This window comes from Apiospora marii, assembly GCF_038362585.1.
Source record: "Apiospora marii strain CBS 49790 chromosome Unknown utg000004l_segment0_segment1, whole genome shotgun sequence".
Lineage (NCBI taxonomy): Eukaryota > Fungi > Ascomycota > Sordariomycetes > Amphisphaeriales > Apiosporaceae > Apiospora > Apiospora marii.
Genome location: NW_027117376.1, coordinates 109,223 through 121,156, shown reverse-complemented (window position 1 = coordinate 121,156; position 11,934 = coordinate 109,223). Strand labels below are relative to the sequence as shown.

The window sequence follows — 11,934 nt, the reverse complement described above, 5'->3', positions numbered from 1 at the left end:
ATGGTAAAAGACTGGTCGTGCACTGCACGAGCATATCACGCGACTCAAGTTCGGGGGCAGACAACGATTAAAATCCTAAGTCAGCTAATCGAATAGATCGGCCTCGTTTGTATGTAGCGTAGCCTAGGTTCTAAATTGCTGTGTATCAAGCAAAAAGCTTTTTTTTTCTCTTTGAAACCCTCAGAGGGATTCGATAACCTGCTCCCCCCATCAAGACATTTCCAACAACACGCCCACAGTGACACCGCACTTTTTCGAAAAGAAGAAACTGGTCGTCATCAAGTCGTAATTTCAAGGAAAAATTCCTCTGTACCGCCCAGGCACTCCCCTCTTCTTTTTGGGAGGCTGAGCGACCGAGGTAGGACCAAAAAAAAAAAAAAAAAAAAAAAAAAAAAAAGTAAAAGTAGCAAATGTGCCTCGTTCGTGATCAACATTACCCGCCTAGTGTTCATGATAGGCGGGGACATCTCCGTTGCTCAATTTCTCGTCGTGCTCGGCATAAAAGTTAAGTCGGGTGTGAAGAAGGGATGTGTTTTTGCCAAGAAGATTAAAGAGTCCTCCATGCAACGCGTCAAATCGTGAGCCATTTACACAGCCTTGAGCGGCATTCAATAACAAGCAAGAATCAAGTGTCGTAAGGTTCGTCATCGCGTCTGTAGGGTGCAGGCCAAACATGCCGGATGATCTCGTGGCAAGAACGAATACAAGAGATAAGGAAAAGTCGAAGGAGCGTCGTCGTAGCAGGCGTCGCAATCTATGTCCCGCAGGAGTCCAATCGTAAGCAGATCGCCTCTTGGAGTAGAATGCCGCAACACCTTTCTCAATGCAATAAACGATAAAATAAGCCGCAATAAATCACTCGCGCCTTGTCGCATATGCGGAATCGTAAGCATTACCGCCGGCGCTGAGATAACGTCGACGGGGGTCGGTTCATGGCGTCAAAAGTCGGCGCGGGCATGGGGCCGGGACCGTCCATCAGCGTCAGCGTCTTCCGGCGCTTCAGCTCCAGGCTCCCGCTCGAAGCCCGGTCGTCCTCATCGTCCCGCCCGCGCTTCATGGGGCCACCAGCGCCGTTCATAATGGGGGGAGCGTAACCGTTCTGTAAAGAGCCGCCCATGTCATTCTGAGAGCCGTACACGTCGCCACCCGGTCCGCCGTTAGATGCTCCACGATCGTTGCTCATTACATTATACAAGTTGCTGGAAGGAGGAGGGATCCGCGGGGGAGTGTTGTATCCCTGTTGGGCGTAGAATGGCTGGGGCGGGGCTGCTGTGCGAGGAGTGGCACGGCCAGATCCCGCCTGGTGACCTGGGGACCCCGTCATCTCAGGGGAAAGGTGGGAATGCTCGCCTGATAGAGGAGCAACAGGGGGCGCGTTGTAGTTGTAGGCTGTCCGGTTGGCGTCATACGCCCCGCTATCATGAGTGTATTCGCCCTCATGCTCCGTCTCGTCCTCGCCGGCTGACTGAGGAACTTGCTCGCCGGCTTGTGACTGGTGCATCATGCCGTTCGGGGGCTTGACATCTTGCTCACTGGGAGCTGCTGGCCTGCCAGTGGGAGGAGCCATGTCATTTCTCATGTACGAGTTGGGCTGTCCGTAGGAGTTGCGGTCCTGTGGGCTGCTGTGGGACGCCGGGTAGGGGGATTGATGGGTCGCTGTGTTGTAAACTCCACGGGAATTGTCATATGGCTGGGTGCCTTGAGGGTAAGGCTGCATGCTCTGCATCGATGAGCCGGGGGGCGTCGTTGCGGGGGTTGCAGGCATTGAGCGGGCATTGCTGAGACTGGTGTCGATCGACATGGGGTTCGTGCTGGGAGCACCGCTCATGTTCTGCTGGCTCCATTGGAAGTTCTCCGAAGCGCCCATGTTGCCCATGACACTGGAGGCGCTGGTAGGAGGCGTCGGGAATGTGTGAGCACGGTCAAGAGATGGCCGTCCTGAGCTGTTGTGCGAGGGAAGCGACGATTGAGGAGGGAGCCCCATATGGTGGTGATGCTGCTGAATGGAGGGCAGAACACCTCCCGGAGGTGCGGGAGCCGGCGTGTTACGCATTTGGCTCTGCTCCTGTTTCCGGCGCTCGGCAGCGGCCATCACCTGGTTGGTCCGAGTCTGGTTCGTCGGGTGATAGAGCAATGCCCCAATGTTGTGGACAAAGAGAGGGTACAGCATCTCGGTGATCTTCTCCTTGTTTGCGAAATCCAGCGCTCTCTCGAAAGGGATCCTGTGGGAATGAGTCAGTCTTAGATTCATATCTGTCGTTCCAGGGATGCTTACCAAACTCCCTTCAAATGCATTGGTCCGATCTTCACAACGTGTCGGACCTTTTCGCTCTTCAGAATCCCGTCTCGTCGACCACGCGTCATGCCTGCTACATTAAGCAGTTTGGTGCCGTTGATCATGTGGTTATCTACAGCCATTGTTAGCGACTCTGCGGCCTGACGGATTGAAACTCAGCTTCCTCAACTAACCTTCACGACGTGCGACACAGATACCCCTGGCCTCTACTTGGAAGCACAAGCTTCCCTCATCCTCCCACAACGTCGCCGTCACACGAGGCTTCATACCAGGTGGCGCCACTTGTCCTGTGGTGTCCATGCCGGTAGTGTACTGGCTTCCCATGCCTGGTTGATTTACTGCAGGCAGAGGCAGGACGTTTTGAGCGGGGCCCATAGAGTTGGAGACGACAGGCGGCGCAGATTGGGGAGAAGTCAGCCCATTTGCGTAGCCGTACTGCTGTTGGTAGGGTGCCGAATACTGGGCGTGCCCCGGGTGCAAAAGTGGTGCGGGCTGGTGGCCATATTGTGACAAGCCACTGGAAGTTACAGTCTGGGGAGAAGGCGCAGGACCTGCGGACATATGCTGAGGGTAGTACATGTCGGGAGCGGGGGCAGAATTCATTGCAGAATACTGGTCGTACCCTCCAATTGGCTGAGAAGGGGGGCCTGACAAAGCCGCAGATACGGGCAGGTTGGGAGAAGGTGTCTTGGGTCCGTTGGAGGAGGCAGCGGATGTGAATGAGGATTGCGACTCTCCGTTGGAGCTTGTGGACGATGCAATGGAGCTGACCCGGGGAGACGAAGTACCGGAGGAGTATGCCAAGGGAGGCGGCTGAGGAAATGGCAATGGAGGTAACCTCTCGCTCATATACGGCGTGCGCTGGGTGGCAGGATGGCCGTAGTAGGGTGGTACGTCGGACGTTCCCCGGGCTTGCGTATGGGAAATCGGCGGTAGATCCAGCTTTACGGCTTGAACAAACTGCCGTTGAGGCTCGAGGATACTTGATCTCAAATCCTGTTCGGCTGACAGACAACGACTTGGAAGGCACAGGGCTTGCTAGCAGAACAAGCAACGACGGATTGATCTGCTGTCAAATGCGATTGGTCGACAGGCAATGCTGGAGCTCGAGACCGGTGCAAGCGTTGTGGCGTCGTGGGCGAGATTGGCGTATAATTCGAGCAGAGTGCTGGAACACTTCGAAAGGCACCTTGACCAAAAGATGTGTCTGCGAATTCAACTGAATCGACCCTATTGGAATAGCTGCAGAATGGTAATTTGGAAACCAAGGAAGTGGCCGTCGACAAGTTCTCTGGGCGGGTCGCAGGGTAGCGAGCCGGTGACTTGCAGCAGGATGGTGACTGTTGCTCGTTGTGCGGCTTACACGTCGAAGTACTGATCAGATACTATGATGGTCAGTAAAGGCAAGGCAAGGCAAAGTCCCCGACGGCGAGTGGTGATGCAAGAGAAAGAGAAGAGAGAAAGAAAAAAAAGTTGTCTAGAAGGAAGACAGGAAGAGGAAGCGCAGGTCAACGAGCAATAATAGCATGTACAGCCGATCTCGTTGGTCTTAAAGCGGGTTTTCCTTGGTGAAGTGCAGGTGATGGTGGGTTTGGACACAAGCGGCGTGGGGTCGTTTGAGAGCGACTATTTCCACCATATGCGAAGCGAGCACTGAACATACAACGAACGTCGTCTTCTTCTTGCAGGCGCTCCCGGACTCTTAAGCAAGCCCCGAGATTTCTCAATCAACCTGTCGTCACAACTACAAAGTTGTATACAGCTGCGTATGCTCGATGGGAAGAGAAGCAAAAGCAGGGGCACCTGGGGGAGAAAAAGAACTTGGGGTTTGGGCAGAGTTTGCGCGGAGGATGCAGGTGCAGAAGCAGGAACAGCAGTAACGGGATGGAGACGTCGATTATGGGTCACTTCACATACCTTCTCCAACCTCGATGGACCTGCAACTCAAGGAAACACAGAGGAGGTCGGACGGGCCGTGTTTGAGAGGAAGAAAAGAGAATGAGGAAAAAGAAGGTTTTCTTCTTGGGGCGGATGAGAAGGTGGGAGAACAAGCAGAAGGGAGGAGGAGCAGGAGGAGGCAGGAAAAAAAGTCGAGATTAGAATCAGACGGTAGACGGGAGGTAGAGGCCGTACCCGTTGTACCTTGGGAGGAGTTGAGAGAAGCAGCACAGGATGAACGAGAGAAGAGTGCAAGTAACTGATGAGATGAGAGAAACGAACACCCCAGCCCTGCGAGAACGTTGCGCGCTGCAGCAGCCAGAAAAAAAAAGATACTCTCTCTCTCTCTCGCTGGATGGATGGATGGATGGGCTTGCTGTCCCCTCTCTCGTCTCTTGTTCCTCTCTTTTTTTTCCTTCTCTCCCCTTCGCTTTTTACATACAGTACAGCAAGTACAATGTATATTTGGCGATGGCCCCCCGCCCGGGAGAGCGAGAAAGTGGTGCCCTGCTTCTTTTCTGGGTCTCTCGCTCTCCTGCTCACTACTTTTGCTGGGGTTTTGCGTTGTCGAGCCGGGGCAGGTCGTAGTGGGCTGGAGGTTGGGTCGACTTTACTAGGGTCGTAGATAGGTCCAGGACATGGGGGGTCTCGCTCTTAGCAGGACCCCGGCCGACCTACCTTTTTCTCTACCGTCTACTTTCCAAGCTAGGGTGGTACAACGGACAAGTCAAGTGTGGCGTGTGAGTGTGAGCCGAGCTCGTCATGGGGGGTGTGCACCGGTAAGGGGAGCGAATGTAACGCCAGACAGCGAGGGCCAGCAACGCGCGAGAGCGCGCGAGAAAGAAAATACAGTTAGCAGGCGGTTGATGATTGATTGATTGGTTTGATGAATTGGTATGTATTCATTCAAAGTCCTTCATTCAGTCACTCATTTGACACTGCCCGGCGGTACCAATTGGGGCCTATCCCTAACACCCGCCTATCCTCTCTTCTCATCGTCACTTTGTGGTTACTTATCCAAGCCAGTAGAGCCAGAGTAAGCAACAACATTGCAATATGCAATCCCCAGACGTGCTGGCTACGTGTAGCTCTATGGGAGTAGGTAGGTTGCATAGTCGTCACCTGCAAAGATATTTCGACCAGAGAAGAAGAGCTAGCCCCAGTAGAGTAAGTATGGAGAGTCGCTCTTTACGGGAGTTTCTCCATCATGTAAGTATCGCTGGATGTACATGGGGCTGCTGTGGGTCGTTTTTTCTCCTTTTGGAGCAAACCTTTTGGTTCTCGATATCCACCGGCTGTGTGTACAAGGTGGCATGTACAGCCCTCATCCATGTCTCCCATGTCTGTCCCATGTTTGGAGCTGGACCGATGGAGGGAAGAAACAACAGGCCAGCCCGCAACGCAACCCACTTGGCCTGCGCAGAGATGCACGCACTGTCCAGCGCGAAGTACAATAGCGGGGTGTTCTAGCAGCAGGTGGGACTACGGGCTGGCTGGCGGTAACCAAAGACCTCAATTCGGCACCTTGGGCAAGAGATTTTGACAGGCCACTGACTGCTATGGATAGCAGCGATGCAGTAGTAGGCTCGATCTCTCCAAGCACGGGTCTCACCGTGGGGTTTGCATTACAGAATTAACTTGATCTGCTCTACAGTAGCAGTCAGTCCATCCCCCCCGAGAAAACCAAGAGCTGGAGCATCCGGAGATGTGGTCACTGTTCAGTAAAGACCGGGGAAGCTTTCTTCGTGATCTCATCAACAGACGGACAGCATATCTAGCCGTACTCGGTTCGACGTTTTTTCGTTGCTGTTGTTTTAGCGACCTGCTCTCGCCCACCACCATCACCTCAACGGCTCTGCACACTGTGCGAGACAATTTTCTCTCAAAGCCGCGCCAGCCCCAACATGGATGCTGAGAGCTTCGTTGTTGAGACCGCACCCAGACTCCATGGGGCTGCGATCAGCTGGTACGAGAGAAGAATATATCTCGTCCCAGCGGCTCTGGCATGGGTCCTAATTTTACTCTGGCAGGGACTTGGGGCAGGTCGCCTGAGATGAGCTTGTCGGTCGTCGTAAACATATCTAGTCGTGCATTTAACTCGAGAATCTCGAAGAATTCGTTCCAGAGAAGCACAGTGCGTGGTGCAACACCTGTCCAGGACCCAAAGAGGTAGGGATCGCCAGATGGCCTGCGCCGAAAGTCAATCCAGCGAGTGAGGAGTGGAATCGGGAAATCGTGGGAGTCCCGTCAGCCCTTACTCTCACCGACCAACGGCCACACTGATCAGGCATGGCACCGTGGCACCAGAACCTTGTTCATATCTCCCGTACTGGGTTCCTGAGACGCTGGTGGCTTGGGTGGCTTTCTCGGATCGGTACGTCTACGACTACATGCCTAGCTACTTTCAATGCTCTGCCTACCTATTCTCTTTCTTCGTCGTCTGGCGAGAGCATCCTGGCCTATGTATGTCCTATGTGCGCCACGTATAGAGATGGAGGACAATTATGCTGCTGTAGCGACGTTATTTCCTACGGCGGGGTGGTCATTAGTAGGTCGAAATAGAAGCACCAGATCACCTCGTGGTAGCCATACAGGTACATACGGTCATGCCATCACTGCCGGCCTCGACGGACGGTCGAGCGGCAAATCTTCTCGAGTGCCAGTCAGGAGTTTCGGTTGGGAACACGGAAACGCTCTCAGGCATCAACTACCGCACGCCATTTACAGGTTGCCCGTCCAGACGTCAATCTTCGTCTTTGTTAGACAGAACACAGAGCCACCCCCCATATGCTCCCCACAGCGTATTATCCGCAAGCATGGCCCGCTGGCGCCTCGTGAAGCGCTTGTTCATCTCCTTCAGGGCACGCCAGCTGCGGACCTTCTTTTACGTACGATGTGGGTAACGTTTCGAGCACAATCGCATTGTTCTTGCCGGTGGCTGAGCCCCGTGAGCAATATGATGAACACCTAGCACCCAGCCCGGGTATTATCGTCATCCGCCCGCCGTCACAGTCTGGAAACACTCTGAACCAAACCATGGGCAGTGACGCCCCAAGCGTCCAATAGAGAATTACATAGAGAAAATGAACTACCAAGGCGTTGCAGTGCTAGAGTACCAGTAATCGCCTCGCTTCGTTCACCCCACTGCAAGCGGCATCGCAGCTATTCCTCGAGTCTTGCGCTCCCCATCGCCTCCCCTCTTTCGTACTGGCACAGGATAAGCAGGGTTCCTGGTTGGGCTCTCGCTCACAGATCCCGGCCACTGTAGTGGGACCATGACAGGGACCCAGAGCCTTGAGATTGAATCACCAGCACTTCTCAACATCCGGACCGAAGCTGGATCTAACCCAAAATCGCGCGAGATGCCAGGGAATAACTCATCAATTGGCTGCGAAATCCGTCGCCCAGGAAGTAACCTTGTAGGCTTATTAGTGTTTCCTGCCCTCTGCCGAATCAGTCAGAGCCAAAGTCGGTTTCGACTCATGGATCCCGATGTCTATTTTGATCAATAAGTGTTGGAGGAAGTTAATAAGTGCGCGCGACGTCGATCTTTCCATCGTTGGACCAAAGTAGAAGGTATCTTTGGCTGGAGACGACGAGGGGGCCCGTCAGTCAAGACGGCAACCAATGCATGCGCTACCTGTACATACATGGACAGCTACTACATATAACATACATACGTACATACACATATACATTAGACCAGGGCCTGGGTGCATGCATGTTATCTGGCAACTGCGGCGCTCTGTGAGCTTAAAAGTATTTATGTTTCTGTTCAGTTGGCCCCTGCTCCGGGAAATGCAGAGAGGACGACGACCAAAAACCTCATTCGATTGATTTGAGGGTTGCATCGTCATCTTTAGACGTTTTGCCAAACTCAGATTTGAGGTGATGGCTGTCTCTCGGGCTCACAGACGGCCAAGAACGTACGTCTATTCTGGTCTTTGTTGGTCAGATGGCACAGACGAGACCATGCCTCTGGCGCGAGCCCTGACTCTCTGCCTGCCCCGAGCTCAGGCGCAGCAGTATCCGTAGTGTAGTCCCCTCATGGCTATCATCATCATAATCGTGAGTCCCTTCTCCCGGTGAGGAGTCGAAGACCCGTAATGCCACTACGGCTCCAACGGACGTAAGAAAATATGCAAGCACGTACCAGCCCAGAGGAAGAATATGGCCGATATGCTGCGCGCAGCTGCAAGGTCTCACTGTCTGCTATCTTTCCGCTGTGCGCCCGTCGTTACCGCATTCTACGCAAATGGCTGCAAGCTGTGTCACGCCAGCTTGTACATCCGTAACACTTGTCTTTTGGGGTTGCAATGCACGATGCATCTGACATTGGACACACGCTCCTCAAGAGCTACCTACCATTCTACATACAACCTTGTGGTTATATCGACTGTGGCCGGGTGCGGCAACACATGGTGAGGCCACACATTTGCTATCGAGTCGTCGATGGAGCTGTGTGTGTGCAGTTGAGGCTCCACTGTCTGGCCCCTCTAAAATCCATTGATTCCTCCTCCCTGGCGCACATACATTATGATGGCTCACGATGTACCGATGTTTACCTGCTTACTTCAGGCCATGCAGGTTCATGGCCATGGTTACAGAACCGTTGAGCAGTTGCAGTCGCGTAGGCGCGGCCGCTCAGCATACACACACACGCACACACACACGCACACGCACATGAGTGAAAAAGAAAGAGTCGCGTCGCCGCCGTTGGGGCTTATGGCATCTTTCCGTCACCCAAACGCCGCCTGCGAGACTCGGTGCCCGTCACGGCTAGGTTGTGAATTCTAGAGCATCAGACGCATGAGATAAATCTGCCCATACCATGGTGGGGCTTGCAGCAAACTAGGAGACGCCTCAATGGTTCCCTCTGCAGCACTTACGTATCTCGATGCGAGATTCCGCTTGGCCTCAACATGCTGCAATGCAGGTTATCAGACAATTTACGCCAAGACCGCCACTTGCATTAACATTTCCGCAACAGTGTTCGAGCAGCATCTTTTAACCCTCACAATCCGCGGACAGCGTTCTACAAGACCAGAAGATCCCTATCCACCTTGTAAGTGTTCAACCGCCCAGGGCATGGCGAGCCGTCTAGGCGATGGGAAACCCATTGGGGATCAATATTTTCTGCTTTTCATCCAGTCATCAACTCCCTCGTGGTCGTCTCTCTTTTCCTAGGTAGCTACTGTATGCAGATATCAGACAAAGATGTGTTTGGGACGGGGGGCACCGTCGCAGGAAACAAATCTTGGCCTGACTGACCCTCGAAGTCTACGCAAGACTCAACAACGGTATCAACAGCATTACTAGTGAACTAAGCGTAACAGTTAAAACAACAGCAATGCAAATAAAAATCAGACTCCTCAAGAGGCTGGATGTCTTGTCTTCCAGCCCAGCCCACACAGGAGAACGTGGCTTGACAGCGCGGGCACCATTGTGGTTTGCTGACTGGCTCGTGGCTCCTGCCTACTGGCTGGCGTCCGAGTCAAATGGCATTGAAGATGTGTGTTTCCAGCCAGACAGCTTGCACACGTCGGGTTCAGCACGGGCTAGCCAAAGCCTAAATGATCGCGGTGAGCCACATGGTTGTCGATCGCTGGGTTGATCCAGATTCGTACCTCTTCAAGGGTTCTTCTGTCTCACTTCGGAGCGAGTTCAAACTTCAACCACCAGAGTCGTGAGCAGGGGGGTTGCTAGCTTGCGGAGCCAGCACTGCCCGTTTGTCCGGTCGATTCCGGAGCACCATCGGCAAGGAGCTGTGGCCTCCACCGTCTATTGCGGCATGGGGAGGCAATCTCTCCCGTGGATAAGGAAAAGAAATGTGTCACCAGGCGCTCTGCCTCCCACAGAATTAAATACAAAATGAAAACTGATGCGCCGCGGGCTGGGAAATGCTGTCTTGCACGGCACCATGCACCATGCACCATGCACTTCAGCGAAGATCTGATGGTTCCTATGGCTGGTGGCGTCAAGCTGTTGATCAAGGGCGACCTATATCGGAAAGAGCCTCAGTTCAACAGAAACCGGCCAGGATCTAGAATAGTCGCTCGCCCATAGCAATTTCTGTCGATAAGGCGGGACCCGCTATGCTTACTGAACAAAGGATGCCCATCATTCCGCCCTTCCCGGTGGGCCGGCCGCCGGGTTGGTTATTTCCAAGCCATGGGTCTCAGATGTGATTCTTTTCCTGCCTCACGAGGCCTGCTGATTGGTACGATACCTCGGAACCGAGCAGACCGCTGGGGGACGGGAGTAAGTAGCAGGTGGTAAGTGTCCGTTACTAGAGAGTACAGTATCAGCTAATCAGTAAACGTCTGGCAACTACGGAGTACGGTGAGCATCTCAGCGCCGTGGACGGGAGCTAAAACATACCAAGTCTGTTGTACACAATCGGCCGCACGTGCAACAACCACAACGGGCCCTCGTATATTCCTCACTTCAGTTCAAACTGCGCCTGTGCCCTTCACGACGTGGCAAGGCGTTTCAACCCAACTGGAGGGGTCAATTGGATCGCCAGTCAGCTGAAAGTCGTCACGGCTTCAAAGATCGACAGTATCAGCTTCTGCTATTATTATTCTTATTATTGAGTATTATTATTATTATTATTATCATCATCATCACCACCATCATCATCATGGTTTGCTTCCCGAGTGCTTGCTTGACACACACCACCCATACAGGGGACCCCATTCAACGGGCTTGAGCACTTGCATGAGCCAGCAGCGGCCTAACGCACAGCGGGCAGCGGCTATGCAAATCGTGCGTCTGCCCAATCAGCAATCTCTTTTCCCCATGCATGACCCCCATGGTGAACTCCAATATTTGGCAAATGGACCTCCCTAGGCGTCCATGGCTCGTGCCCTGTGGTAGTCTCGGGGCGTTTCATCGGGCTGCTGCCGTCCTGACATTCCTTCCTCCTACCAGTACTAGGGGGGCAATTTGATATTGCCCATATATTATCAACTCCGACCAGGCCTGGGAGAGTGGGAGAGTCTCACCGTCCCAGGGACATGGGAGCCGGACCCTTGGCTGGTTTTGAAAGCCCATGTTTGCTACCACCACACTGCTGTTTCTGCCTATTCTCATTGGCGAGTTATTCGAGAAAGCATCTCGGAAAAAGCAAGCCGTACCGTCTACTTGTATGCATACCGCCACAGGGAGGGAGGTACTTTACCGATCATAAGATGTGGCCGGAGAGGCGGCTCGAGAAGGGGGTTGAATGTCGTACACGCCCACCTCGGTACTTGGTCTCAAGGTTCCGACTCGTCAGAATCTCTCCCAAGTGCTTACATGCCCTTGCCGTGCCCTTCTTATTCCACTGATTGCAACAGTACCTGGAGCATTGGAGCATCCAAGTAATGCCCCAAGTACTACTGCATCCGACTAACGCATGTAGGTAGCGCTTATCAGCTTACCCGTGCCATCCTGGCTGCCTCCATTCGCAGCTTCGTACAGTGCCGACCCTACCCAAGTACTCGCGCAGTCCACTCGCATTTCCTGGTCATGGCCAATGAGAAGGACCCACGTCGACACCTACCACACTTGGTCTTGAACAGGCAAGGCACAATCAACAAGTCTCTGCTAGAGTTAGGGGCTAGGAGATTTTTCTTTCTTTAGGTGACAGTTAGCAAAGCATAAGCCAGCAGTGGAGCAAAGACCGAAACTCAAGAATCCGATCCCGTCCTGCCCGT

General features: G+C 53.5%; 1 protein-coding gene across 1 annotated transcript; it reads right to left on the bottom strand.

The window, feature by feature from the left end:
• Window positions 1-892: 892 nt before the first annotated feature.
• PG985_007031 (cell pattern formation-associated protein stuA) lies at window positions 893-3,145 on the bottom strand (the record flags this gene model as incomplete). The annotated part of the gene is made up of 3 exons (XM_066826800.1): window positions 893-2,222; window positions 2,276-2,408; window positions 2,470-3,145. 3 exons carry the CDS (start codon window positions 3,143-3,145, stop codon window positions 893-895), a joined length of 2,139 nt encoding a protein of 712 aa, XP_066684475.1.
• Window positions 3,146-11,934: the final 8,789 nt, after the last annotated feature.